General features: G+C 48.3%; 8 protein-coding genes across 9 annotated transcripts; 3 read left to right on the forward strand and 5 right to left on the reverse strand.

Moving 5' to 3' along the window:
• Positions 1-190: 190 nt before the first annotated feature.
• NCU05954 (hypothetical protein) lies at positions 191-2,826 on the reverse strand. Its single transcript, XM_953475.2, has one exon. It carries the CDS (start codon positions 2,506-2,508, stop codon positions 331-333), a length of 2,178 nt encoding a protein of 725 aa, XP_958568.1. The 5' UTR covers positions 2,509-2,826; the 3' UTR covers positions 191-330.
• Positions 2,827-7,886: 5,060 nt separating this feature from the next.
• NCU05953 (hypothetical protein) lies at positions 7,887-9,185 on the reverse strand (the record flags this gene model as incomplete). Its single annotated transcript, XM_953704.1, has 1 exon — positions 7,887-9,185. One exon carries the CDS (start codon positions 9,183-9,185, stop codon positions 7,887-7,889), a length of 1,299 nt encoding a protein of 432 aa, XP_958797.1.
• Positions 9,186-9,453: 268 nt separating this feature from the next.
• On the reverse strand, positions 9,454-11,495 carry NCU05952 (hypothetical protein; the record flags this gene model as incomplete). Its single annotated transcript, XM_953703.2, has 5 exons — positions 9,454-10,233; positions 10,309-10,542; positions 10,605-10,767; positions 10,825-11,142; positions 11,187-11,495. 5 exons carry the CDS (start codon positions 11,493-11,495, stop codon positions 9,863-9,865), a joined length of 1,395 nt encoding a protein of 464 aa, XP_958796.2. The 3' UTR covers positions 9,454-9,862.
• Positions 11,496-12,765: 1,270 nt separating this feature from the next.
• NCU05951 (hypothetical protein) lies at positions 12,766-14,460 on the forward strand. Its single transcript, XM_953702.2, has one exon. The coding sequence runs from the start codon at positions 13,035-13,037 to the stop codon at positions 14,238-14,240; it is 1,206 nt and encodes a 401-aa protein (XP_958795.2). The 5' UTR covers positions 12,766-13,034; the 3' UTR covers positions 14,241-14,460.
• Positions 14,461-16,053: 1,593 nt separating this feature from the next.
• Positions 16,054-16,943, forward strand: NCU05950 (hypothetical protein). The gene is made up of 3 exons (XM_953701.2): positions 16,054-16,291; positions 16,389-16,531; positions 16,630-16,943. Exons 1-3 carry the CDS (start codon positions 16,235-16,237, stop codon positions 16,904-16,906), a joined length of 477 nt encoding a protein of 158 aa, XP_958794.1. The 5' UTR covers positions 16,054-16,234; the 3' UTR covers positions 16,907-16,943.
• Positions 16,944-17,650: 707 nt separating this feature from the next.
• Positions 17,651-18,241, forward strand: NCU05949 (hypothetical protein; the record flags this gene model as incomplete). The annotated part of the gene is made up of 2 exons (XM_953700.1): positions 17,651-17,844; positions 18,115-18,241. The coding sequence occupies 2 exons, from the start codon at positions 17,651-17,653 to the stop codon at positions 18,239-18,241; spliced, it is 321 nt and encodes a 106-aa protein (XP_958793.1).
• A 2,979-nt stretch (positions 18,242-21,220) lies between these two features.
• Positions 21,221-23,275, reverse strand: NCU05948. Of its 2 annotated transcripts, none has more exons than XM_011396678.1 (2): positions 22,575-23,275; positions 21,221-22,318 (listed from the first exon to the last, which is right to left on the reverse strand). In XM_011396678.1, exon 2 carries the CDS (start codon positions 22,030-22,032, stop codon positions 21,703-21,705), a length of 330 nt encoding a protein of 109 aa, XP_011394980.1. In that variant the 5' UTR covers positions 22,033-22,318; positions 22,575-23,275; the 3' UTR covers positions 21,221-21,702. The 2 variants fall into 2 exon arrangements, with proteins under 2 accessions (XP_011394980.1, XP_011394979.1); XM_011396677.1 differs by having other exon boundaries at positions 21,221-22,323.
• Positions 23,276-24,146: 871 nt separating this feature from the next.
• On the reverse strand, positions 24,147-24,641 carry NCU05947 (hypothetical protein; the record flags this gene model as incomplete). Its single annotated transcript, XM_953698.1, has 2 exons — positions 24,147-24,294; positions 24,406-24,641. 2 exons carry the CDS (start codon positions 24,639-24,641, stop codon positions 24,147-24,149), a joined length of 384 nt encoding a protein of 127 aa, XP_958791.1.
• Between the last annotated feature and the right edge of the window lie 2,893 nt (positions 24,642-27,534).

Here is a 27,534-nt window from a genome sequence, read left to right on the forward strand (position 1 = left end):
ATGCTTCTTTTTTGGTTCAGTTCAATCCAAGTTCCCACGTGCGATTTGCATTCGCTCGTTTGTCACGCTATCCAAGAATGAGAGCTCCTCAGTTCAGATCTTCCCTTGGCAAATATGCAAGACAAGAAGACCACTTTGTGACATAGACCTCGACATCCTTCCAGGCTGCTTGGAATGTTCCAGTCTCGTCCCTTGGTGGGTCACGATCCAACTCTTAGCAATCTTACCTCTATTTTCCTGCTCACGCACAAAATGTTCATTTTCTCCCTCTTTTCCTTCTTAAAACCCTTGCATAGTTCATTGCTAGAGATCGATGGCCGAGCACAATCATTATCCCAAAACCCTTCCACCACCAGCATGATAAGAAAACCTCCTCCCCAACCCCGGTCTCAATAGCCCAGGTCTACTACTACTACTACTACTGCCACCTCCAGGGGCTCCTGCACCACCATTGCCATTCCCAACAACAGGTGGATGATTCTCCTTCGCAGCGCAAGCATCTTCTTTCCTCCCTCCCGCATCACCTTTTCCTCCTCCTCCATCCACCTCCTTCGCTGACATGACGCCCAACTTCCGACTCAACACAGGCGGCCTGCTCTTAATCCCCAGATCAACAATCCCCACCTTCTTCCCGCCGTTACTCTGCCCCGACGCCGCCGGCGTGAGTAAACCCGTTCCACCACCAAGCGGCCGCGCGTTACTCCGATTGATATTCAGCGTCTTCAGCGGGGTGCTAGGCAGGTTCTCCTTCTCGCAGGGCAAGAGGGTGTCGATCTCTTTTGCCAGTGCCGGGTTCGGTTTGGTTCTTAGGTTGCCGCCGCCGCCAAGACCGAGGCTGAGGTTCAGCGTTGAGGCGCGCGGGTTGGAAGGTGGCAGGGTCACGTTGCGCGGGTTTAGGTTGATTTTTCGGGGTGCAGGTTTGGGGGTGGCGGGAGGGGTTAGGGCGATGGGCTCCTCTGCTTCGGCGTCGATGTTTGCGAGGGCAATGTCACGTTCGATGCTAGAGATGACGGGAGGCGTGTCCGGCAGGGGCGGATGGTGAGGATCGAGAGGAAGATGCTGCTGCTGCTGCTGTTCCATGTCCACGGACATGGATAGTCTACTTTGTGCTCCGGCGCGAGCGAAGAGATCCGGGGTGTTGCTGGTGCTGATGGCACCGCGACCACCATACTTGCGGTTGTTGTAGGCAACTGCCGAGCCGGGGAAGTTGTCCTCGTCTGAGTCATCGTTTTCTCCCGAGTCACATTCGTCGTCCAAATCCGAATCCTCTGATTCGGCCTCCCATTCGTCTTCGTAGTGGTTCAGTTCGTTCTCGAAATCGTCGTCATCGTCGTCGCTACCAAAGAGCGTCAAGTCGTCGTCCTCGTCCAAACCCGCCAGCAACCCCCGCAGCGCAGAGACTCCAGAACCACCAGCAGCAGTAGATCTCCGTCTCCGTATTGGGTACATCATCTTGGCTATCCGTTCGCTTTCCCTCTCCGCGAGCCCCCGGACACAGAATCCTTGGATCTCAGTCATTGCGTAGTGCAACCTATGCCAACGCAGTTCGAGATATGCCATGGCTTCCAGCTGTTCGGCGCGCTGGGCAAATTCGAGTCTTTGTTCAGGAGTGAGGACAATGCCCATCGACTCTAGGCAGGCCAACGGCGAGGCCTTCGGTTTCGAGATGTGATTCGACATGGGACTGGGCGACAGACCGGATGGAATACTGCGGGTTTTGGAAGGCGAAGATTTGCTCGGATCGTGTGGGGAGAGGCGCAGTTTCCTGATCTCGTTGACTGGTGGTGGTCCTTGTCGTGGGCTTGGGGTCTTTTTCGGTCGTCGCGTAACAATAGGGGTGGGTCTCTCGGGCGTCTTTGGTCTCCCACTCCCTTCCTTCTCAGGAGGCGTCCTTGGCCTACGGGGAGCAGGCGAGCCTTGGTGGGTGATGAGACTGGATCGCAGGTCCTGACTACTCGCCTTTTTCCTAAGCTGGCGGTGTTCCTCGGGACTCGACGCCGGACTTGATGTCCTCTCCTCCCCAGATATCCTTTTTGACTTGTCTCCTTCTGGTAATTGTTCTCTCCTCTGCTTAGCTTGCAAAAAAGCAATAGCCTGGGAATACTCCTTCTCGATGACTGGTCGAGCATACTTGGCGGCTTGTTTTGCTAGCCACGGGTTGGCTGCCCTTATCGCGGCATACTCGGGTGCTATGGATGGCCATGCGGCAAAGTCTTGAACTATTTGGGAGGCTTGTTGCGTCTTTTGAGCCTCTTGCTGGAGGCGAAGATGGGTACGCTCGAGGTCCGAGATGAGTTTGTTGAGCAGGTTGACCCTCAGCTGGATGCCTGGGTGGACGGGGGACCATTCTCGGAGTGGGCTTGGGTGTTCTCGTTGCTGGCGCATCAGACTGAGGACCTCAATGTTATTGAGTTGTTTCTTTGGAGCGCAGCCGATGGAAAGAGACTGTCGTCTGGAGACGGCCTCACTGGGCGATGATGATGATGATGATAATGATGAGAGAGCCATTGGGGATTATATGGCTTGATATGCCGATGGATGAAACTTGTGAATGGTTTGTGGCGGTTCCCAAGCGGGTTCCCTCGAGCGATAGACGGAGGGTGTATGTCGGCTGCGAACTTGCTTGTGTGGGTGATGCTGCTTCAGGATAGATTCAAGCACTGCTATGCAAAGCGTTACATGTGATGTGGGTTAGGCGGTGTGAACCCCGGGTATCAAACTCTTAAAGTCGTCGGCTTATGGTAGCTTGAATGTCTTTGAATGTCCTTCGACTTTAACGAGGTGATTTTAGGGGCCTAGCCGCAGAAATAGAAGCAAGTCGCCGCGGTTGATGTCGGAAGTCAAAAAGGTTGAAAGTAAACAAAGCCGATATGCTGGCGACTCCGTACTTGCAGATTCCTTCTGGGATGAAAGTGGGGCTTTGAGCCGATCGGGCAATACCTCTACCTATGCCAACAAAGGACTATACCTAAGAGGCACTTTCTCTGGCACCGTCGAGAATTATACAAAACGTCGCCGTGATTGTCGATGTCTCTCGACGCAAGCAGGGACTCTTTGAGATGTTAACTGTGTGGTTTTATTCATTGATTTGTTTTCTTTTCTTTTCTTTTCGGGGAAAGACGGACCCACCACATGCTGGTCACTGTCCCAGGTTTGCATTGGTTGATTGTGGAGTCGCACAAGTTGGAGTCGTTGGAGATGACAAGTGGACCCCAGCAACTGCTCTAACTCCGCATTCTTTAGCTAGCTAGTATAAAAAGCGTGCATGGCTAGTATAACCCACTTTTACAACGCTGAATAAACGCAGCCGCCCAGCCCAGCCACCACTACATATATACCGTGCAGTATCGCTGTCCAACCCTCGCCGGCGTTGCGTAGTCTATTAGTAACCGTTAGCCGTATACGCAATTAAATAAAACTATTGCAAGACCTTACTCTACCGTTGCACAATTATTCTAAGCAATTATCCGTTATCTTTATTGTTGTATAATCGAGTATCTTCGACTTCGTAGTATTTATTAATATACCGCCGCCCGCCCACCGTATATCGTATTGCCTAGTAGATTAAATTTCCTTCTAACCAACGAAGACAATTATATTTAACTGTGATTCAATAGATTTGCCCGCCAAAATAACCCCAACTCCGTTTCGACTAATTACTTCTAACCGGAGTACAATCCCCCTTATTGAAATCCAATCGTTGTTAATCTGCCGCCGGCGCAAACCATCGAAATTAAGAACGTAATTACTATCCCCCAGCGAGCGCGCTACCCGATAGCCACTAGCGAGGCTACTATTTACTTCCTATGGCCACGATAATAAGGTTACTGCCTTTGACGTACTGCAAGATTACTACGTATAGTAAAGCTTTATAATTATATTTCGTAGTAATGTAAAGAGTAAATTGAAGGAGGATATAGGCGCTATTATACAGATTAATTACTATTATATATATAATTGTATTTATTAAATAGTTGGGCGAGGTATTAGAAATACTGCCTCGAGGCGCCTCAATTACTTATATTAAGCAAAAGTCGTATTGAAGAAGAGGTAAGGTAATTAGTAGTTCGCTAAAGAGATTAAGAATTATTATAATTATCCCCTTAACGTCGCTAACCTCGCTAGCAACGTTATTTATTAGTAGTAAATTTATTATAATTATAAAGAGGGTATTAAAACGGCCGTCGAAAGGTTATTTAGTATCGCTAAAATAAGCGCTTATTAAATTGCCTATTATTTAAGTAGCACTCTAAACCTTAAGGAGGAAAATACTATCGCCGCTATCCAACGCATTAACCGTAATAATCTAGTATTAGAGCTACGTAATCTTCGAGTCTCTATTACAGCCTAGGAAGTCTACAATATTCAATACTACATTCGCCGTATAAAGTATAGTCCTTACACCTCAACTAAAATACTTATCGACTTACTAGAGTACAACAAAAACCTCCACAATATTAAGTACTTTATTAACTACAATCCACTCTTTCTTAACTAATAGAGGGTATTATAGGTATTCTAAACTTTTAATTAATATATTAAAATATAAAAGAAAAATCCCTATATATTATTAGTAAATAATATATATAAAGTATATAAATCCTCTCGTTTAGGAAACCGACTTTTTTTTATAAAATCGATTTCTTTATAAAAAATCGACTTTTTTTAAAGAAATCGATTTTATAAAAAAAAGTCGGTTTCCTAAAAAAAAGTCGGTTTGCTGTAGATTGTATATAACTAACTATAGCTTTATATAGGTTAACTACTTTAACCTCCCCCTTTTTAACGTTACTAGTATCGATACGCTTGGCTATAATTTTAATATAGTATACGGTTTCTTAAATGGAGAGAGATAAGAAGATTTCTAATAGTAGTTCAATTATTTAAAGAAGCTTTAAGAGGATTACGAGATTCCTAACCCTGTAGTACTTATTACCAACTTTAATAGAGGATTCAAAAAGGCCGCTATCGCCGCTTACCCAAACGTACTGTACTAACTCTATATATAATACGTTATAAAGAACGTAAATTACTATATTAAAAAGAAGTAGGTTTAATTAGGTAGTACTAAACTAGCTCCGACTGTTAATATACTAAATCCCCCGCTAACTACCTAAGATTTAGATAGCTATAACCTTAACCCTCTATTTTATATTATTCTAATTAATAGTAATAGTAACGATATTAATATTAACGAATATATTAATAATAATCTAAAGGAGGAGGACCCGGAAGAGGCCGACGATGCTACTGCCGCTAACTGCCTTACCTAATAACGTAATAATAGCCAAGGAGCTTGTAAAGCAGTTAATAAGCTATTAATTAAAATTATTGCTCTATAGCGTTGTAATATATTAATTTTTAATCCGATTTGTCGATTTTATTAAAATATATATAAGGGATTTTAAATTAGGTAGAAGTAAGTAGTATATACTAATAATAAGGATTACTTTAAATAGGTATAGTACTTACTATACTACGAATTTAAAAAATAGACTTGTAAATTAACGTATTACATTACCCCTATTATTTCTACTATAAATTATATACTTTTTTTACCCACTATCTTTATTTATTTAATTAATAACCTCTTATTATAATTCTACTAATTTACTTTTATAAATATTATTTACTATAGATTAATAAATATAGTAATTATATAGTATTGAGGTTTAGAAACTATAGTATCCGGGTAAGTAATAGAGTCGAATCTTTATATAGAGCTATTAAATACTTATTTAAGAATCGACTCTCCTCTCTAGACTAATTATACGAGCACATACGAACTTTGTACTACTTTTAACGAGAGAGATTTAAGTCGAGATCTGTAGAAGCGAAATAGTTTTATTTCTATAAATATAAAAGAGTAGGGATGTTTAATAATTTAATATTAAAAGTATATTAACTATACTCTTTTTATTATTACCCTTATATATAAAGCTAGTCTCTTTTACCCCTATATAGAGGTCTATATAATTAACCTCCTTTTTTTTTTTTACAAATAGCACTATATACCCTTAAGCTTTTATAGTACTAGTACTGCTACGTATATAATAACTAGCTTAGAGACCCGACCTAAAACCCAAATACTAATTATAAGAAAGTATTTATAATTTAATACGGTTTACCCTATAAGTATTTTATATTAAAGTTATTATAAATAGATCCCCTATTAGTATTAGTAATAGAGGATATAGATATATATTAGTAATTAAAATTAAATAGGCGTACTAAGTTAATTAAAATTGAGTAATATACTTATATAATCCAAAACCCCGTTGCTTTATTTAGCTACCAATATTAAGCGGTTGTCCCCAACCCGGACCTTACTAATTATATATATAGAGTATCGGAATGTAACCTTATAAACCTAGAAGCTCTCGAACTATGTAAATTTAAAGGTAATTAAGGATTGCCCGTCCAACTTGCTAAGCCTATGGCGCCTATCGACTGTAATTGGTATAATAACTGCTGTTTATTTTCTTATAATAAACTGCCCTGTTGGGTAATATAGCGAAATACTTAAAGAAGGGGGAGAGTGCTAGCCCGCTAACGCCAATCTTATACTAGAGGGATTTAATAACTTAATTAATTGAATTTTATTTAAAATAATATAAATTGTATTACTTAAAGTATTATAGTTTAAATATTAATACTAACTGTACTAACTGTACTAGTACCCCCTCCCCTAATACTGCTACGGGTAATTCTAATTCCCTTGCCCTTACTTTTTTACCCCCTAATTCCCTTATATCGAATTCTAGTACCCTCTCCCTCTCCCTAACCCTAAATTTAGTAATAACTGCTAATTTAATAATAGCCGTTATATAGCTAAATGTTAGCTCCTACTAGCTCTAATTAATTTAGTTATAGATTACTAATTTCTATTAAATAGCTACCTCAATATTAGGACGGTCTACCGCCTTCTAACTAATAATAAGGGGAGGGATAGGTTATACTAATAACGCAATATAAGTGAGTTCTAGCCCCTATGGTACCGCCTCTAGTGCCTCTAATATATTTATAGGGATATATAAGGGGAGCTCTCTAGCCGCCTCCCTAGCACTTATATAGTAGTAAGTATTAGAATTAGGGTAGGCACGTATACTTTAGGCACTAGTACTCTAGGGAGCGTGTGTAGTAATAAGGCTAGTAAAAGGGATAGTAGTATTACTAGTAACTACTATATTAATTACGCTAATAATAGATAATAGACTAGATTAATTTCTTCTAAATAGCTTCACGTAAAATATAACGGTAACGACGTAGATCTAGTAATGCGCGGGCATCGATTACGTAGCCTCAGTTGTGTGTGTATAGTAGTGGCTAGGCTGGGCGGCTGCGCTTACTCAGCGTTGTAAAAGTGGGTTATACTAGCCATGCACGCTTTTCATACTAGCCAGCTAAAGAAATCGCTCTAACTCCAGCCTTATCATGCGCCCAACCGCTTTCGGATGTGCGAATGGGGGCTGAAATGTGGGTCCCCCGTGGTCTAACCAAAAAATACAAGGTAACCTCTGCCGTTGTCGTCCGCTTTGTGCCTAATTCCACTACAGGTATTCTGCAACTCCGATGTTCACGACGGTTATCATTGAGAGGACGCAGACCGCCGTTGCTCAAACTGGTCTTATACCTGATTGTCTCATGTATGCTGTCACATCGTTTGGATGATCATGATGAGAGCTGTTGTTAATTACAAACCACGCTATCAGAGACGAGGGTGCCAACGGTCTTCTGAGGCCTGCTCCATGTGTCTATTCCTTTAAGAGTCCCATAAATCAAACTGCAACAAGAATAGCAAATCCTCTTCCCGACGCGATCATCGAAACCACACCACCTTTTTGTATCCGTTATTTGCAACGTCGACAGCAGAAGCGTCGAGTCCGTCAGAGCTTGCTGGTGCGACCTCTCGTCCTCGAAACCTCAGCTGCTCTCGACTCAACCCCTTCTTCAACTCCGGACCTTGTCCCTGGCTCTTCGCCAACTCCCCCTTCTCCCCCTCGTTCATCCGTAGCCCCCAGCACGACTTTTCCGGGTTCACACTCCTCTTCTTCGCGACTCTCTCTCCGCATCCGCCTCCTCTCCATCTGCCCCTCCCAACTCTCCCTCACAGCCCTCCAATACCTCTCCTCATCCTCCATCACCAACGCACAATGACTCGCCTTTTCAAACCTCTCCGCTCTCACCAACCCGTTTTCAATTCCCTTCTTCTTCTTCTTCACCACCAACTTCCTAGCCAGCCACACATGCCTCTCCACATCCCTCCACCCCACCACCTCATCCGCCTTCGAATACAAATACAACCTCCCCATCCTTTCTTTCTTTCCATCTCTTTGCCCCCCACCTCCAAAAAGTCCATCATCCAAAACCCCCCGCCTCATCCCCTCAAAATCCACCCCCACCCCACCCAACAACTTTCTTCGTACCACCTTCTCCCCAATCGCCCTCGGCAGTCCATTCTGTATGCCCGCAACCAACACCACGGCACCCCACAACCCCCATCTTTCGAGACTCTGTACCGCCCAAGGATGGTGAGCCGGAACGGAATGCACTGCTGCTCCATACGTCTGCGCAATGGAAAACGTGCCGGGGCAGGAATCGAGGATTTGTAGACTGACAGGGAGCGAGTCGTGGCCAAAAGAGGAGAGGTAGGTGTGTGCTAGTTGGAGGGATAGGTGACACCCTCCGTTGGAGAAGATGTGTAACAGGATTCCTGTCCTTCCTGTGCCTGTCCTGTGATTCTCATTTTCCGGTGCGCTATGGACTCCTCCTGCACGGGGTGATTCAGTAGTGGGGCGAAAACGGGTAAGGAGAACATGCCGAATGACATCTCTTGCCGGGGCTAGGTTTCGTCGAATGGCCTGTTCTGAACGGACGGTGAAGTCGGCAATGACGGTTTGGATTACGAGGATGGGTGAGACGGGGAAGAGACGCCGGTAGCCTGAGGTGTATTTGGCGATGCGCCGTGGAGTGGCGCCGCCTAGCCAGGTGCAGAGGACGATGAGTTGGGGGTCATGGTTGTGATTACCGTCATGGTTTGGTGGTGATGTTGCTGCTGCTGCTGGATCGAAGAAGAGGATTCCTTTGCCTAGATTCTGGAATTCCGATAGGGGAGTTGGACCATGAGCATGATTGGACTTCGGTCTGGGTGATATCGGGGGTGTTTTTGTTTTTGATCCGGGCATCGTTGATGCGGCATAGGTTATCAAATTAGCGGAAAGGTAAGGAAACAACACGGCGATTTGAAAAGTTGGGGATCATCGCCATTTTGTTTGGTGGTGTCTGGTTGTTGTTGGCCCAAAGAGCAGGGGCATGGTTGGTTGTGATATGTCAGCCACTATTACTAGTTCATACCAGCCTTGACAAACAATATCACCATCACCGCCTGCTCTGGCCAGTAACAGACAAACAAAGGATGACCAACAATCGTCAAAAAGGGACATACATAAACTATCAACGTTGGGACTAGGGCATATAGCGCCCTGATTGGCTCGCTTTGCCGAACTGTAATACCGACATGACGTCTCTCGTATCTAGCCCGTGACTACAGAAGACCGGTCGGCTACTACTCTAACCCCATGGGGATTTTACAGTGTTGAAACCCGATCGCATTGTCTGCGGTAGCCACGTGGTGATTGTGCATTGCGTGCGTGCCCAAGCTGTGTACGCCGTGTATTTGTGTGTCTGGTAAATCACACAAATAAAAAAGGTCGAACCAAATGCCCAAGGCCCCCTATTAGCAGACATCATCTCCATAACGTTTCGTGAAGATCATCCTGAAACTATACCAATATCACCCCTTCCAATATGCAGCTCCTTGGGCCCGACCGAAATGGGGCGGCGTCCCGCAACAGGAGTCCGATCAGTCAGTAGAGTCCGAGTCGTAGCACTTTTCCTTCAGCTCTGCCGAATGGAACGACGAACCCCTCGAATTAAGGTAGATCGACCTGCCAATCTCTTGCTTGATGACCTCGAGGTCATCAACAAGCTTGCGGTGTGTATCCTCGACTTCCTCCATGAACCTTTTGATATCGTCCAGCAGGCACCCTCTGGTCAAATTCGGCATCCCTTTCCGAGTGCCGGCGTACATATGCAAAAAGTCGGCCTTGTCGGGAGTGTTGGCCGTCGAGTCAACCACCTGCTCGAACCTTTTGCATGTGTTCGGATCCAGAAGACGGACGGTAGCTATCATGTTGCACAAGGCTGCTTTGTAGCGACGAAGTTTGCGGTGAACTGTTGTAGGGCGGTTCAAATCAGCCTTTTGTACCCGAAAGTATTAATTGATGAGAACATTTGATTGATACGTACGCATGCACTTGGAACGATCAACGTCAAAGCCCGTGATGTCAGTGTCAAGGCAAACGGTAGGCGGTTCCGCTGTTCGGAAACAGTCCTTGATCCACCTCTTGAGGAAGAATCGACTCTTGGATCCCGGGACGGGCTTCCCGACATGGCGCTCAATATTATTGATGAGTCTATTCAAGCAAGATAGCATGATCTCGGCATTGGTCACGATGTTCTTGATCATCTTTGGTGCAATGTCTAATCCATGTCAGATGTTCGAGGTGTACATTGAAGAGATGAGGGCTTGAGGGTGGACTAACCCTCGTACTTGGTCGCAGCGAGCGTATGCTTGAAGGCCTCCCACGATGTGAGGTAAGTATTAAGTAGATCGTGTACGACTGTCTGGACGGCAATTGGACCGTTGCACTCATGTGAAAGCTCTTCGGCGGACTCTGTAGAACCGGCCTTAAGCCTCAGAAGGTTCTGCGCCAGAGTCAGCCATAAATCATTCTGTAATCGGTCTTGATCGCTGGTTCTTACGTTTTCCATAAAGACCACGATTGCGGAGGCGGGAAAATGCTCTGGAGCACGCGTGTGGGTGATGATCCCCCTTCTGATGAACACTCCTTTCAGGGCTGTTGATAGTGCATCAGTCCAGCAAAGGCTCACGAGACTAAAGATGTGATTTGACTCCTCAAAACCACCAATGGGCAGTTTACTGCAAAAGCCGGAGCCCTTGGTAACAGGGTACTTTTCACCACGTCTGGGAAACAGGCAGTCATAGAGCGTTTCGTGCAATTCGACCAGATTCTGCGGAATGAAGATGCGTCCAGGGTTGAGCTGAACAGTTATTTGAACCTGTGAGGGACATTGTTAGACTCCCTCCCTAAAGGTGAGCTTACAAACGAGACGCTGGATTCATGTACCGTCATGTCAAAGTACGCTCTTCCGTTCTTGTCCAAAGGAGCCTTGTTGCGTTCCTCGCGGGAGCACAGAGGCATCGACTTGACCCTGAGATGCCCATACTCGAGTTCTTTGGCTGGCCAGGGACAATCTTTCAGGTACTTTTCGGTAGACTTGGTCAGTCTTTCAAGGTGGCTCTCGAGAAGGTCGGGGGTGTAGTAGCCAGTGACACGCCATCGAAAGGTCACAGGCTCGTGGAGGCCTGCGCTGTTGGTGGCTTTGCCAAAAGACTCTTGGTTGGCTATCATGTTGCCAGTTTGGGGGAAGAGTGAAGACGGAAGGTGGGAAGGTAAAAGGGGAGAGGAGGACAACCCACCTTTAAAGAAGTTTTCAATCAAGGACCAGCGGCTTCCATGTAGTGGCATGTATCAACCAAGGTGATGCGGGCAATGTCCTATTAGCTTGCTGATGCGCATGAAATGCCGAACTTTGCAAGTTGTATCTTGATCAAACCGGGCAATGTCCATGCCAGAGGGGAGTTGATGCATGTGGATAGAGGTACATGTAAAGGCAGGAAGTGGAAGTGGATGGCAATGTTGCCGAGGATTCTTCCAGAGACTCGTGCAGTCTGCAAACCTAGGTGCATGTGCGCGCTTTATCAGATAGGCCACCAACATTTATTGGAAATGTAGAGGTAGAAGTTGGAAAGGTGCGCTGTGTGCCTAGGTAGGTAAGGTAGTGATGAGGGGTGTTTCTACTTGCCAACCTGTTTCCCGGGTTTCTCTTTCTCTTTCTCGTGATCAGCCACCACCTGATTCCCAAAGAAGTATTTCATGGAAATGACTTTACAAGTTCGATAAGAAGGGAATGCTAGGTTGATGGTGAGACATGCATATCCTGATCGTCGCAAACCCTAACCCACCTCATCATCCAGAAGCCTTGACGACTGCAGCCGGGTCAGACCTCCGAAACTGTAATATCGATCCCCGTGAAGACTACACTAGGTCGGTCTTGACTGGTCTCATTACCTTTATCGCTTTCATCGATTCGTCCTCATGGTCATCTGTTGTCTCTGATGACTATTCACAGGGCTACAACTAAGCTCGTTAATTTGCCCTTCACATCATACCTACTCTGGACTCCATGTTTGCCTTTATATTTATGTCCTCAAGGAGCCCACTGACATGCAATCGACATGACATGCCGTCACTGAGTGGACCTCTTGGCTACGGCGCTAACCATGGAGATCAAAGTGCACCGACGTCAAAACCTCTTGTTGCCGAATGTCGCCGTGATACCGAAATGGCGACGAGTGAGGAACGATGCTTGATCAGGTGTTAGCCCCGGCACTTCCCCGGATTGTCCTGGCCGGATTGGGCAGCTTGAGGAGTCCTTTGCATGCCGATCTCCGAGGGGGCCCATAGCTGCCCGTCAAGGTGTCAAGGGACAAGCATGCTAGCTCCAGGCCGCGTCGGGATCCGGCTCGGAGCCGGGGGGTGCGGATGGACCAATCACAGGCCATGGTACCTTTCTTCCTTCCCTTGCTGCACGGGATCAACACTGGATTGAAATTAACGGCACGGACTTGGTGACTGTCGATCTTCAACTAACCCTCATGGCGCCTCACCAACTGAACCGTTAACATCAGAAATCCTGATAACATGGACCGACTTTCCTTTCTTTTTCGTTTTCGTCGAGAGTTTTGCCTTGCCGGTTTGCCTCCAGTTTCTGACCCTTTTTCCCTATCCGCTCTTTCACACTGTTTTTCACTCTCTGTCATGTCGCTCTTTTGAACAAACACCAACTATATTCTATCTGACGATACTTATCTTGACCAATCAATCAATATGAATCCTTCACTTAATGCCACAATGAACGACGCTTCTTTCCTTATCCCACCCACCCGGTTCCTGTTCCAACCTGCCCATCGACCCAAATACGACATCGGCACCCTAGCAAGTCCAGGTCGTCGAGGACTTCTTGGACTCGCACAGCGCGATCTCACGTGTGCGAGCGACGAAACAACATGTACACAAGGAAGCTGGTGCTGCGGAAACGGCTCAACGTGCTCGCTTGATAACGGCGCCTTTTTCTGTTGCCCTCCAGAGGCTGGCCAAGATGGGTGTGCAAGGGTTTGCGCCACTGGTGATTTCCAATGTGGGAATGTTTGCTGCGCCGACGGGCAAACATGCATGGGCGCCGACTCTGGATCCCCTTATTGTGTGAATCCTAGCACCACCAGCAACACTTTGATGAGCAGCGTTCCTCTTCCGACAACTCCAACGACAACGACGGCTTTGATCAGTTCGACGGTTGCACACACTACGCCAACCATGATGACAACTGCATCTTCCTCAGTTTCTACAACATCAGATACCGCCGTACCATTCCCTTCCAGCATGAGCTCTTCACAGACAGCTGCCGCATCCACAACAGTCTCACCCTCCCCCGACCGTGAAGGCGGGATACCCATGGCCGCCCAAATCTCCATCGGGGTCATCGTCCCCGTATTCTGCATCTTCCTCGTCTTCGGTCTCTGGATGGTGCTCTTCCGGCGGTCCAAGTCGCGCCGACTCTCCATGGGAGACGCGCCCGGTGAATTCCCGCCCCGCTTCCACGTCGTTGCTCCTTCAGACTTGGACCGCCCATCAAGCTACTACCCGACTACGCCACCACCGGCCTACACCAAATCCGCCACCACGCTCGATTCGACGGTTCCCGCGGCCTCTTCGGCTGCCACTTCGGTATATGGTAACGAGTCGCTTGCGCCGGAGCAAGGAATGGAGATGTCGACTTTGAGTGTACCCCTGTCACCGTCGCCCAGGTTGCCGCCGCTGGATCAGAGGTTGAGTGTGATGGATGTGAGGCTGTCGGTGGCGAGCACGACGGTTGGGACGCCGGAGCATGAGGATCAGGCTGGACATTGGCCGCAGATGGATGGTATGCATCCCGGGTCGCCGGTGGATCCGTCAAGGGCCACGGTGTATTATCCGAGGCATACGGTCGATCAGTCGGTCGATCATAATGGTGTGCGCCCGGGGACAGCGCTGTAGTGAGTTGGTGCACGATTTTGAGAAGGAACAGGAACACCTCTCGTATAACAAACAAGAGGATTGGGGACTAAGGATTTACGGTCGACGAGCTACACAGAGGCTCTTTTTTCTTTATACGTTTTCAAGCTTCATGTATCAAAGATTTGCATGTCTTATGGTGTTGGCGTGGGTGTTGAAAGGAAGGAATGGGATGAGATTGGAGCATTTATGTAAAGTTAGGATATACCCTTAATGTTTTATCTCGTCATTCTTCTCAGTCGTAAATGTCAAAAATCGAAGTGGCCTCATCACTCTGATATGCTTGCGACAAGAGCCGAGTGCAGTGTGTAGTAGAGGGCCGTGAAGCCCGAGGAACCTCCGAAGAAAGGAAGGAAAGCCCAGACCGTCACCTGTGGAGTTTAAAGGTTCCCCGCAAAAAAGATGCCAATCTCGGCTGTGACACTCGTCGACTTGAACGAGTTCCAGCCCTGATGTTGATGGTAAAGCTCCATTTTCGCAGTCTCCGATAGCAGCACGTATCATTTATCGCAACATGTTTCCATGTTTTCGCCATGTGCAGACGTTGCAACGTGAAAATATAACCCGAGTCGACGGGAACCCGACGAGATGGAACTCCATGATGGGCATCGGCATGGACCCAAGTCACAGTGGGACTTCCAGGGCAATAGTGTACCGCAAAGTCGGGTCGCTTCCACTATCAGGGCAGTAAGTCCGAAGTCCGGTGAGCTCCGCACCGGGGCTTCCTTGTCTAGAACACTCATCAATCAGCAAGTTGAGACGTTTCAGCAGAAATGATGACGGGACATTTCCGGATGACTTCATCTTCCCTGTTGAACTCGTGGTCCGTTCCTGATGATTCAATCCTTGTAGTGTACATATACCTAGGTACATAGGTAGTTGAAGGTGTTTTTGGTTGGGTGATCAACCACTGATCGATGTGAGTGACAGACTCGTGCGACTGACAGATCACTGTACATAGCGCACATTAGCGACCAAACAAGGTTAAAATGGCGTATAAGTGCGCATTGACCAACTGTTTCTACCACCCACCAGGACAGCAGCGCCTTGGTAGGCTGATGAGGCTAGAGGCTAGAGGTAGTCTGGATAGCCGCACGTGCACTCGCGCCTGCTGTTCAGCCCCAGGGCCACACAGCACACACAGGGTTCGCTAGAGTTCGTTGGGCTCTGGCGCCTGTACACTAGCAAAAGTTTTGCCGGAGGCGGCTGAATAAGGCACGAGCAAGGATGAACCAACCAGATGACCGCTCCAAATCTTGCGTCGGTGGATTTTTAGCCGCACATGGCAGGCGCATTGAACCGTGACACATTTGTTGCTGCAATCACCAATTCAATTCAATACGCGACCGAGAAGACCTTGTGCTGGGCTCCAGTTGCGGGAAGGAACGCCTGGAAATGAGTCGGGGCGCGTTGAAATTTGGAAACAGCGACGACGACGATCGATATCGATAAGGACAACTTTCCCTAGGTTCCTTGGGTTCCCTTATCCCGTCATTCATCCCTACCTAGGTCCTGCCTCACCTCGCGCAATCATCGCCCGATTCCAAGCCGACGGCCGACCACATTTCGGGACACTGCAGCAAGTCCATCGCGACACATTCCTTCCTTTGCCTGATGAACCGACCTCGCTAGCAGTCCCCTCCCCCGCGGGCACCCGACAGAAGCCGAAGCAACTCGACTAAACCAGCACCACAAGCCATTTTCACGACGGGACCCAACTTTTTTTTTTTTTTTTTTTTGGTTTTTTTTTTGTCGGTCTGATCTCATTTCGTCATCGATCGAGTTTCATCTCTTCGCGACGGTCTTTTCTCCCAACTTTACTTCGACGACGTCTGGCTTCAAGACGAGACTTTTTCTTGTCGCTTCGCGCGAATTCCAATTGACAAACGTCATCCGACGACTTGATACCGACCGACCGACCGACCACCATCCGACTGGCGACACGGCACATAAAGAAGGGAGGACAAGATAACAAGATGGGCAACTTTTGCTCAACCTGCTTCGGCGGTAGGAGGAGCGATGACTACGATGAGGTAGGTTTCGGCATAGCGGCCACAGTCCGATGACATGGCCATCAAAAGAGGCATTCGACGGAACAAGAGAACTGACGTGGACTGTTGCGTGACACAGGAGGACGAGGCCCAGCATCTCTTCGACGAGAACAACATGCACTACGGGAGCTTTGATCAGCAACACATGATGAACCAGGAAGATCCCCAAGAGACAGAAAGGGAAATTGCGGCTCTGCAGGGCGTGGTGGAACGCACATCAAAGTATGCCCTCCCACCTGAAATGTCTCCCATCCAAGATCTAGTCCGAGACCCAAGTCCACGGAGCCGGTAGAGCGAATAACTGACTTGGAACCGCGCAGTAACATGGTCGACATCTATGATATGGTCCCGCATGATAAACCCATGCAGGACGCTCCTGCTCCCTACGGCTTTGCCAACCAGCGCTACAATGCCCTGCTTTCCAAGCTCTCAACCCACGATGACATGGCCGCCGTTGCACGGGTTGACTGGGGCACCCCTGAGGACGACAGCATGGAGATGCTGCGCAAAGCTTCCTTGCCAACCATCCCCATCAAGGCTGAAGGAGGCGAGGCCCTCGTCGGTAACTTTACCGATGCCGCTGCCGCCATGCGCTGAAACCATACCACGACACCAAAACCATGACTTGCTGTCTATACCCTATCCACCTGATGCCGACAGCAACATGACAGAACATCCACAGTATCCTCCGACCCAGAATATACCACACCATACGTTCATCAAACCAGAACCATCTGACACAACAATAACTCCGGGACTCCTTGGCCATGCCGATACGAGGTGGCATGCCCAAGTTCGCTTGGCCGGTTTCCCCCATCATATTTTCCTTTTGTAATTTCTCGTCTTTCCTGATGCTGTTCCGGAAACAGCGGGCGTTCAGCGATTCGATAGGTCTGCGGCCAGAGACAACGTGGCATGGCAGGATGTTATGTTGATGAGTTGTCGATACCCGTCGAGGTGGGATACAGCATCCATTCGTCTCATACATCACCGCTTCGTATGCCCAAGTTGTTGGATAAGGCCAAGGATAGGCTTAAAAACGGCGTGTCTGGGGGTATGTATGCGTTGTACAGCAACAATCCAATTTAATGCTTTCCTTTGTTCAATGACTGGATCAGTGCTGTTTGGACCAACCCATGGTGGTGTAGTCCTCCGGCCCCCAACAAACAAAATGTTGACAAGGCGCGCGCCCACTAAATGTCAGCCACGTTCATCAAGTTCCGTTTTCTTGCCCATTGTCAAAGATATAAATACCAAGCCATCTTGTCCGGTTCCCTTTGCACAAAACTGACCCTTGTTTAATGCTTGTATAGAAACACCGCGTTTCCATCGGTGGTGGACATGATCCGAGATGCGACCACAGCCATTTGCATTACCTCATCTTTTCGGACTATGGCACCAACAATTTCTCCATTTTCTTTCTGTGGCAGCAAGGCCTCGCCAGGAGCCCGTGCACCGCTCAGCTTCGCTCAGCTTCAGATGAACATGTTGGGTCACTTTCAGGTCGCAGATGGCTATCGAGGAGTGCGGAACAGGTAACATGAATCGAGACGAGGAATGAGAGCTACGAGGGGAAGGAAGAGTAGGAGGGTGCGCCAGTGACCCCCAAAAGTGGAAGGACATGCAACATTCGGAAGCAGGCAGGGACAGCAGAGCACGTCACATCAGCCAGCCATGGCCTTCGTTATAGGCCGCGGTACCACCCAAAGATGAACTGGAGGCCTGATGGTCTACTTCTAGCGAGGCCAACTCAAGGTCGCCCTCCCTTTTTTTTGTTTTTCCCCTTGTCACTGGATTAAGTTCAGGTGGAGTGAAGAGATGCTCTCGGCTTCCTCATCCAGGAGTCCCGCGAGATTCGGCATCTTCGATTGCGGCCCAGCTCCCCATGAAAACAACGGATTTTTCGAGTCCCAAATGGTCTCCACTGTCTAGCTCGCGGCCGACTGACGACCTCCCGAGGGGCCACGCCTGCGTCGGGATGGCAGCAGAAAAAGGAAAAGCACACGGATGATGAGGTCGGCCAGGTCACCTCATGCCAAGGTCGTTCTGTCCTCTTCTGCCTATTTGAGCAAGAGTTTTACATCGCGGGCTTGTCGGAGGCATGCAAAAAGGAGGGAGACATGCTTGGTCCTCGCATATCCCTCCTCGGCCCCAATTCGCCAGCTGGCCCGTCTCCGCCTCCCCGACCTGTTTTTTCTCTATGGGGGCCTTACATATTGGCTACGGCAAGGTTCGAGTCAATTCGGGCGCCATTCGCTGGATCACGCAGCCTTCCTGCGCGATGAACTCCACATTCTTGGGCATGGCTGGAATGGAGGGAGGGGAGGAAAATTCCGACGCTCATACCGGGGCCAGTCATGGACAGCCTGCTTCTTACTATCCGCCACTGTTCAACATTCACCCACCCACTCATCTTCCGTCGTCCCTTCTCTCCTTCTTCCGACGCCTGCCGATGGAAAAGACTCACTGTGGGGGGGGGGAATGTCCAGTTGGGATCTTCCCCGGGTGTGCTTCTGCATCTCGCCCCCATCCTCTCACCTTTGTTTGCATCAATACCACCGTATGTGTGCACACTAATGCAAACTTTGTGTTATCCCCAGTGGGGAGGATGGAGTGAGAGGAGCACCTGTGGGAGGGCTGAGATTCGGTGCCTTTTGTACTTTCTTTGAAAGACAACCGCTGCTACCGTGTACAAACATCATCAACGCTGACTCGAAGGGGGAGGAGGCATAACGGAAGGTGGAGTGGGAACTATTCTTGCCATTTGCTACCTTGCTTGACTACTTGATCCAACTCGCGGCTTGTATTTAAAGGTGAGATCGGGAGGGAAAAGATGTGGGAAAATAGTCGCTTACCATGGTAAGAACGAAACAAACATCCGGGCGAGGGACAATGGGACACTGGTCGACTAACCAATGTTTATATGTGAAAATTTCGCTGAAGACTGTATCGAACACAAGGAACTACATAGATGCATCAATATCTTCTTTGCTAGGATCATGTGTTCCCGTCTCTAAGCCTGAGTGTCGAATTAGTCTCTATTATCACACCCTGCAAAACCTTAATGGAAAAAAAAATAGAACAATTCTAATCACTGAGTAGTAACATTGGTAGGTACTATATGAAAAAAGAAAAAAAAGGGAGGCCTTGAGAGAAAAAAAAAAAAAAAAGATACAATTAAAAAAAGAGAGGCGAGGGGGAATTGGAAACCTCCCGCTCACACCAAGACAACTCACGCACAACAGAATACAACACTACTACACTACTACACAACCCATTCTCCAGACCACCCAGTGCGCCCATAACAGTATACTCGCAACGACAGTGTATGTATGTATCATAGTACACCTAGGTAGACTCCAGCCCCAGCTCTCCAGCTCCACCTACTCTTTATCTCTGATACCACCACGTCCACGTCCACGTCCGTGACCAAAAAGACTGAGATCTTGTTAATGTTTTTGGCTTTTCTGTGTCATGGGCCTACATCGATACGTACTATATACCTCCTCCACCATGTAACTACCTACGCTAAGTCTTGTTCTTTCCATTCACCCTCTCTCTCCGTTGTTCCTTCGTTCCTTTCGTTTCTTCGTCCCCGTTCTAGCTGAACCTGCAGTTGTCGTTCCGGCTCCGGCTACGACACCGACTCCGGCTGGGCTTTGGTTCCGGCTGGGCTCCAGGTTTGGCTCCGGGCCCACTTCTCTCTCCGTTTCCCCCGGTTGGCCGATTGATTGATTGATTCCCTTGCTCCCCCGGTGCTGGCTGAACACTGACCACTGACCACTAGACATACGATCCTAGGTAGGTACTCACCACTACGAAATCTATCTACTCTATTATTGTTCAACACCATACTACGCTACACTCCTCTCACTCCACACAGTCATAAAAGCAGGGTGGTTGTCTTGCGTTTTTGGTTTTAAAAAGTAGAAGTCGTACGGTGTTTTCATTCTCGCAGACTGGAGAAAGTCACTACTCGTTCGGTCACATATTTGAGTTTGCGAGTATGCATGTGCGAGTGGATTCTGAGTTTGATTGGTTCGTGAGGGTTGTTTTTTTGGTTGTTGTGGTAAATGGAAAAAGAGAGAGAGAGAGAGAATGACATCGGGCGGATCAGATCGAATCATATCAAATGAGAGCCACCTCACCTCACCACGCACGCACGGTCAGTAAGTAAGTAAGTAAGTAAGTAAGTAAGTAAGTAAGTAAGTAAGTAAGTAAGTAAGTAAGTAAGTAAGTAAGTAAGTAAGTAAGTAAGTAAGTAAGTAAGTAAGTAAGTAAGTAAGTAAGTAAGTAAGTAGCTAGGTCTCCACGCCCTACGGACCGGCCCCCCCCCCCATCTGGGTCAGGCAAGCAGGCAGGCAACTAGGCAGTTCTATTCTGTCTTTGTGAGTTTTCCTTTTGGTTTTCCTTGACACGGCAACAGAACACACGCTTATTCCTCTTGTGAAGTTTGGTGGCTCTGCTTCGGGTGAAACCATTCAAGTTTTTGAAGCTATGCGAGAAAACTCGTGGAGGATAGTAAAAGCCGCGAAGGCCGCTCGCTCATGAGTGAGTGAGTAGTGAATGTCGAGAACTGATGATCAACTCCTGATCTGATCAGAGATCCATCTCCCTTTCTTACCTTTGCCTGTCGCCGGGGTTTTTTTTTCTTCTTCTTTTTTTGTCTTTTTTTTTTTTTTTTCTTGGGTCGGGTATAACTATGTATCCTTTTCACCCGGAGAAAACACAGTCTTCTGGCCAAGATGGTCATCTGTAGCGGATGCAGCTTATGTATATTCCTATTCGAGTGATGGTCAGACTACGTCAATCAGCGCCTTTTGCTGTGCCGTGTACCTGCCTGCCTGTTATTTCCTGCCTGCCGAGCGATAAAATGGTGCTGGACTTGCGTAAAGAGATAATACTCAGAAACCATCATGGATTGGCATAAATACTGAGCTATCTTGTATCCTTAAATGTCCAAAATTGGAACCAAAAAAAAATTGCTATGGGACAACGTTGCAGACCTATATGAGAATTGAAAGCAAATGTTGGAAAGATCTGGACCAGTCATTCTCTGTGCGCTTTTCTCTTTGCCCCAGTCTTTCTTCCTTGTCGCCTTTCTCTTTTTTTCAATACTTCATATCTTTATTTTCCTTCCTTGTGTGTTTCATCAAACCATTACCGTGCAAGTCATTTCATCATTGTGGCATCCTATCAGCCACCTACCTAACCACCGCTACCGCATGCCTCATCTCCCCATCCACCACCAGCAGCTTCGTTCATATCACCGCCCTTCCATCCTCCATTTTCTAACCAACCAGAAAATAATTATGAAAAAGAAGAAGAAACACCAGGAAAGCCTGAAGAATATCAACAGAAACAAAATGTCATACTTGCACCGCCACACCTCATCAAATACTCCTCTGCTTCTCCTCGTGCCCCCTCCACAGCTCTTGAATCTGTCCCCGCACCCCCAACATATCCGCCTGCGTCTTTTCTATGGTGGCCTTGCGATTTCCCTCGCGTGACCAGCGTTCAATATCCTCTGCCATCTTGCGTAGTCTTCGATCCTTCTTGGTGATTTGCTCGCAAATTTTGCAAGGTGAAGGAATAAAGTTGGTCTCGTAGACGAGCTTGAGTCCGCACGTCTCGCCCGTGCGGTACTCCTTGTTGCACTGCTGGCGGAAGTTTCCCCACTTCCAGTAGCCGCAGGACCAGAGGGTTTGTTCGAAGTAGCACATTTTGGATGGTAGTAATTGGCGGTAGGGAAAAGGGAGGTGTGGCTGGTTGGATGGGGTGGTGGTAGCACGGTGGAAATTGTCAGGTGTGGATGGCGTGCACGTGAGGTAGGTTTGGCTTGTTGGTCGCGGGTGTAAGCCCGTTCTGTGTAATGGCTGGAGTGATGCTTGACGGAGGCAAGACTTATGGCAGACGTTGAAGGTGGAACAGGTAGACGACCGTTCAATGTTTGCTCAAGAAGCAAAATATCCGAACCGATAGTTTACTTCCACGTCTCCTTACGTCAGCCTAATCTTTGAACACGAGTTAGTATAAGCACAAATATTGTTCTTCTTTGCCTCGATGGTCTTTCTCTTCATCTCCTTCGTCTCCTCTTCCTCTTCGCTCCTTTCATTGTGGACATTACTTGACTGAAGAGCTGGGAGCTCCAGCAAGCCTCCTTCAGGTAACACAACAGCATCCCAGCAGCAGTCAGTTGGCAAGCAAGGGGGGGCAATGGGCAGGGAAATAGAAGCCAATCCATGAACACTGAATCATGACTTACACTTGTGACAACTTAGTCGAAACAAATTGGACCGGATGCAAGTGAACAGTTCCGCAAGCCGGGGATGAGAGGGTTGGGAGCAGTGCCGTGCCGTTCGGAGAATTCAATATCTCTGATGGGCAAAGGCAGTCGCGTTGACAGCCAAGTCGGCCTATATGGTGGGTTGTGTTGACAAACAGCTGATTGAGCGAGTGAGGGATAATAGAGGGAAGAAGTATGATCAGACTGTCTCGGTCCAAGCGGTGTTGTGCTTTGCTTGGTTGCGGCGATGTGACAATGCCAATTTTCCCTGCCGAGATTGAGCAGGATATGCCGGATGATGGAGATGGGGAATTGAGGTGATGACAATTGTTGGTATGCTTGTTTTGATAAATGCGGTTATCCTTCGATCAAAACTCGACAGTCGAGGATACCGAGGCCATATTTATATCTTGTTACTCATCACAGACATGTTGTTCATCATCATCCCTGGTCCCTAGATGCTGTATCGTGTCGTGTCGTTTCCTCCCCCCGGTCTTCCAACGAAGACAAAGGGAAAAAAAAGAGGATCCCGGCCGTTGCAGTAGGTCCATGGTCCAGGACAGGGGGGTGGAGACCACCTACCACCATGCTAGTGCTAGAGCCCGTCAACACAATCACACGAATGGCTTCAAAAGCCACACATCAAGGGCTGGTAGGTAAAGTCCATATGCGTGATGTGACGAACTGTGTGGAGAGGCGTTTTCGTTTTGGTTTGACTTCTTTCCGGCCCTCGCCTGTAATGGTAAACCATCACAGATACAGCATGTAGTGAGGTTGTGATGGCGACCCTCTCTCCACTGGTCAAATATCCGGTGGGTAGTAGGTACCTGTTGCCAGTTCTTCCATAGATCAGGACCCTTTACCAGTTACCCCATCTGGGGTCCTCTTGAGGTGGGTATGCTGGGTGGGTAAGGCCAAAGAACTTTTCTCTTTGGCTCAACCGAACAACCCGTGCTAAATCACGTTGTCAATCATACATTGCAGGAAGCTGCTTGCGCGAGCCGGGGCAGTGGATTGTGTATATCAGTGTGCAGTACACAGTATGTAATGGCTGGAGTAGATTGGGCACGTACCATGTGTGTAGATATGCCAGGCCTGCTCAACGACATGCCGATAATTTAGCCTCGTTCCCCCCCATGTCCCGCAGGTCTTCCGGGAGAATGGCCGTCATAGGAGCCACGTCGACCATGGCTCATTTATCATGATCCCCCCCAGAACGCCTCTTCCCCACCAGGCTCTTGAAACATCTGAGTGTCCTACAGATGAGCTGGGGTAAGCCATGTTTCTTTTTGGCCCAAGATCAGCGATGGTTCCTACTTTGGAGTGGCCACCATCAAGAAGGCCCTTCTTTCCTTTGTTTCCCAAGTCATGAGGGGCGGACTGATAATGAGCTGAACAGATGCTGTAAAGATCGTATATCATGACGATGAGCCTAAAGTCTCCATTGCTTCTCGTCCTCTTTGAAATGGTGAGCAAGTGGCCACGCTCCGTTAAAACCAGACGGCCTATAAAGGTTTAGCGTTCTCGCTGTTCCTTCCATCTTCGATACAGTCAGTCCTCATTGGCTCTAGTGGCACTCTCCCACATGGTTCTCACATATGTATGTACCATGTATGGATGGATGTATGCGTGTACTTCGTACATGTTCCCTTGTTCTCTCCATTCCTCGTGGACCTTGCATACACGCGGACCCCTGTTGCTATGGTCATGTTATTACGACCCACTCGGGATGGTGCCTGAGTGTTGGGGAGTTGGAAGAAGTATCTGAACGGTGAGGGTGGTGTAGACAGCATCAATTGAGTGCACATACCCTAATCCTTTTTCGCCTTGTTGTTGTCTCCTTCCTCTCTTTGCGTGTGCGCCCCACCGACTTTTGCTAGGCACTTCCAGTACGGGACTTGGCTGGGCCAGGTTGCCCATCAAGGAGAAACACGCAGATAGACCCGTGAGGATCTTTTCTGCTAATGGAACCAGCACTAGAGCACTCAATCCTGTATCGGCCCACATAGCAGAAGGATATCCGGCTAGCGTGGGTTTCAGGGCCATCATTTATGGCCGCGGCCGGTACAGGTGGCCGGTCTCCGAAGGCTAAGACCAGGGTTTGGACCTAAAGTAGGTCTAAGGGGTAAGGCCACAGGATCCGCAAGAAGACAAGGGAAAGCGTGCAGACGTGGAAAGGTTTTCTAGGTTTGTGTCGTATATGTGAACGGATTACGGTCAAACTGGTCAACAAAAGGGCCCAATCACAAAAACTGGCCATAGTGACAGTACGACTTCAAACATTTCTCAATCGGCTTGAACGAGAGTAGAAGCCGGTCCTCTGAACCTTGAGCCTCGAACGCGGTGAAATCTAAAAAAGGTCGCTAGTCTAGAGCAGGTCGATCCTAACCACTTGGTTGTGTTCTACCACTTCTCAAGTCTCTCACGCAGAAACGCCATCATAAGCGTGATTAGTTGGACCAGCTCTATCGAGCTCCTGTTAACTTCGCGGATTTTAAGGAATAACCACATATTTCTGCGTTGCGTAATGACCAATGGTTGGTGGCCTAGGGGGCCACAGGACGGGTAGGTCACTGTACTCGGGGTCGAAGTATGGGGCCTTGCTTCGCCAGGACTGCCAACCAATGGTCAACACCAGACGTGCTAAATCGCGGGAGTTGATGGCACAGCCTGGCTACAGCTCGGGAGGCTTTGGGTCATCTGAATGGCAGTTAGTTCCGTCTGATAAGCACAAATCATTCTCAAAGGACGTTGAGACTCACGGCACCCATGGCCTACCATCAAATCCGTGGATTAGCGGCATTAGAGCGTTGCGGCCCTGGCTGCAGCCACGCTTCGAGTGTTGATAGGAGCAGATGGGGAGCAAGGGACACTCTAACAGCGCACGCTCGCAGGAACGTTCTCTCACATGAACTCTCGCCGTTATCCCGGTGGGGACGGTCAACTTCGACCTTAAAATTCACCCATATCAACTCCGCGGGCTGTCACACCTTCTAGATTCTGTCATATCAGTCTACACCATCAACGAGTGACTGCAAGAAACATATGGCGACGTGGCAAGCGTTGACTAGTGATGGCTTGAAGCCCGCTTCAGGGATTTTCCCCATCCATTATCGAGCTATATTGCGCCGGTGTGTTTGATATCCATATGAAGCCTAGAGGATAGCAATCGTGTCTAGCCAGGTTCAAGTCTCTCAGTGCTCATAAACATTATGATGAGCCACGTCTGGATTCAAAGCTGGCAAAGGCCTGCTTCACGGAAAAGCCACTTGGGTTCTAGATCAGTCCTTCCAATAAAGGTAATACTGAAAACCGGGACGAACGGACGAACTGTTGAGTGGAAGGATCCGCAGCACACAGCAGGGTTGAGTGGGTCGAGTTTAAGGAGAGCGAAAGAACAGCAAACACAAGGGTCATGAAGGACAAACGCGCAGAGATCATGGGGCGAAGTCTTCTGGTGCCGAAAGTAAGAGGGGGGCTACCTCCTTCTGCCCTGGTAGGGACCCATAGTGGAATGAGACGTTGCTCAGAGGAACCGAGGCATCAGCTCCATCCTGATGGGGGCTGTGACTTACACTTCATCATGCTTCCTGTGGGGTGATACAAGCGGGATGATCATGAACTGCTGCGGGCTCGCGAGGTTGCTACAGTCGCAGCATACAAGACGCAATATCCGGACCCTTATTCCGGGGTATGGTCTGCTTGACTATCCTGTTTCGCGTCAAGTCTGGGTTGAATAAATGGGCCAAATGGGGAACATGAACATACCGTGTGGCTCCGACCTTGGCCTTTGCCGACTGTGTGACACGAGGACCGAACACGTTCCGCGCAAGCCTGGCCTTGACTCTTTTTGGCCTTGGCAGCCAATTCAAGTTCCATCTAAGAAATGAATCCCCAAAATTTCCTCTTCCAGAATAGGCAGTCAATTATCATCATTTCAAATTCAAGCTCCTCAGGGTCTGAAGGGGTGTAGGATTCATTTGGACATCCTGGGAAACAGGGACAAGCCGAAAATGAGACAAGGGTGACCGGATATGAAGCGACGCTGTGGTCAAGCTTTTGCGTTATCAGGCTGGGCCAACGGGCCAAGGGAGAAAGTGGAGTTGTAGGGTAAACAAGGCCGTGGTGAGGCGACCAGGCGTTGATCTTGCCCCGTATCTCGACAGATTTTGCACGGAGTGTGTAGTCTTCTCTAGCAAAATACCCTTTTTTTGTCTTGTCTATTCCTGATTCAGGACCGGTCGTCATGGCCGAGTAGATCAGGCGCGGCCCGTTCCCCCATAACTTGCATCCGTATACGAGACAGGTTAAGTTCGAGCCGCGCAAAGTCAGATAATTGTTGTCGTCAGATCCCGTACACCGCCCTGGGTGAAGGGGGCCTCCAAGCCATTGGAGTGTGAATGCAAAGTTTGGGACGGTAGCTGAGCGGCGTCAAGTAGGAATATGAGCAGCAGCTGCCGGCTGCGCGCCGTTGGTGAAAGAAAGATATTCGAAACTGATCGAGATGTTCTCGGCTATTTGATGCATCCGGCAGGGGTTGATGCCGTTACACCAACGAAAAGCGTTCAGAAGGCTGCCAGCCTTTTCTTTCAGGAAGAGGTTACGGAGCAGGTCATTGTAAAAATGTGTAAGGCGATAGTTGTGATGGCCCAAACGGTGGTGATGGCTGCTCATGCCGTCCCATATAGCGATGATGCGATGGAGCTGGACGTTGTAAGATGCCAAGATGGGAGGTACACTAAAGAATGTACGGATTAGCTTGTGCAAGGTACAGGCTACATTATAACGCAGCAACGAGGTTAGCTCGACGTGAAGCGGCCTGAAGCGATCGACTCACAGTTGAGAACAGGGATTTGACGGATCACTTTTCGGGAGCGACGGGTAACGGAGGGAGGTGTCTAGGAACAGCCTCAACGGAGCCAGCTGAGTCGTCTCATTG

The sequence above is a fragment of the Neurospora crassa genome, linkage group VI (assembly GCF_000182925.2).
Source record: "Neurospora crassa OR74A linkage group VI, whole genome shotgun sequence".
Classification (NCBI taxonomy): domain Eukaryota; kingdom Fungi; phylum Ascomycota; class Sordariomycetes; order Sordariales; family Sordariaceae; genus Neurospora; species Neurospora crassa.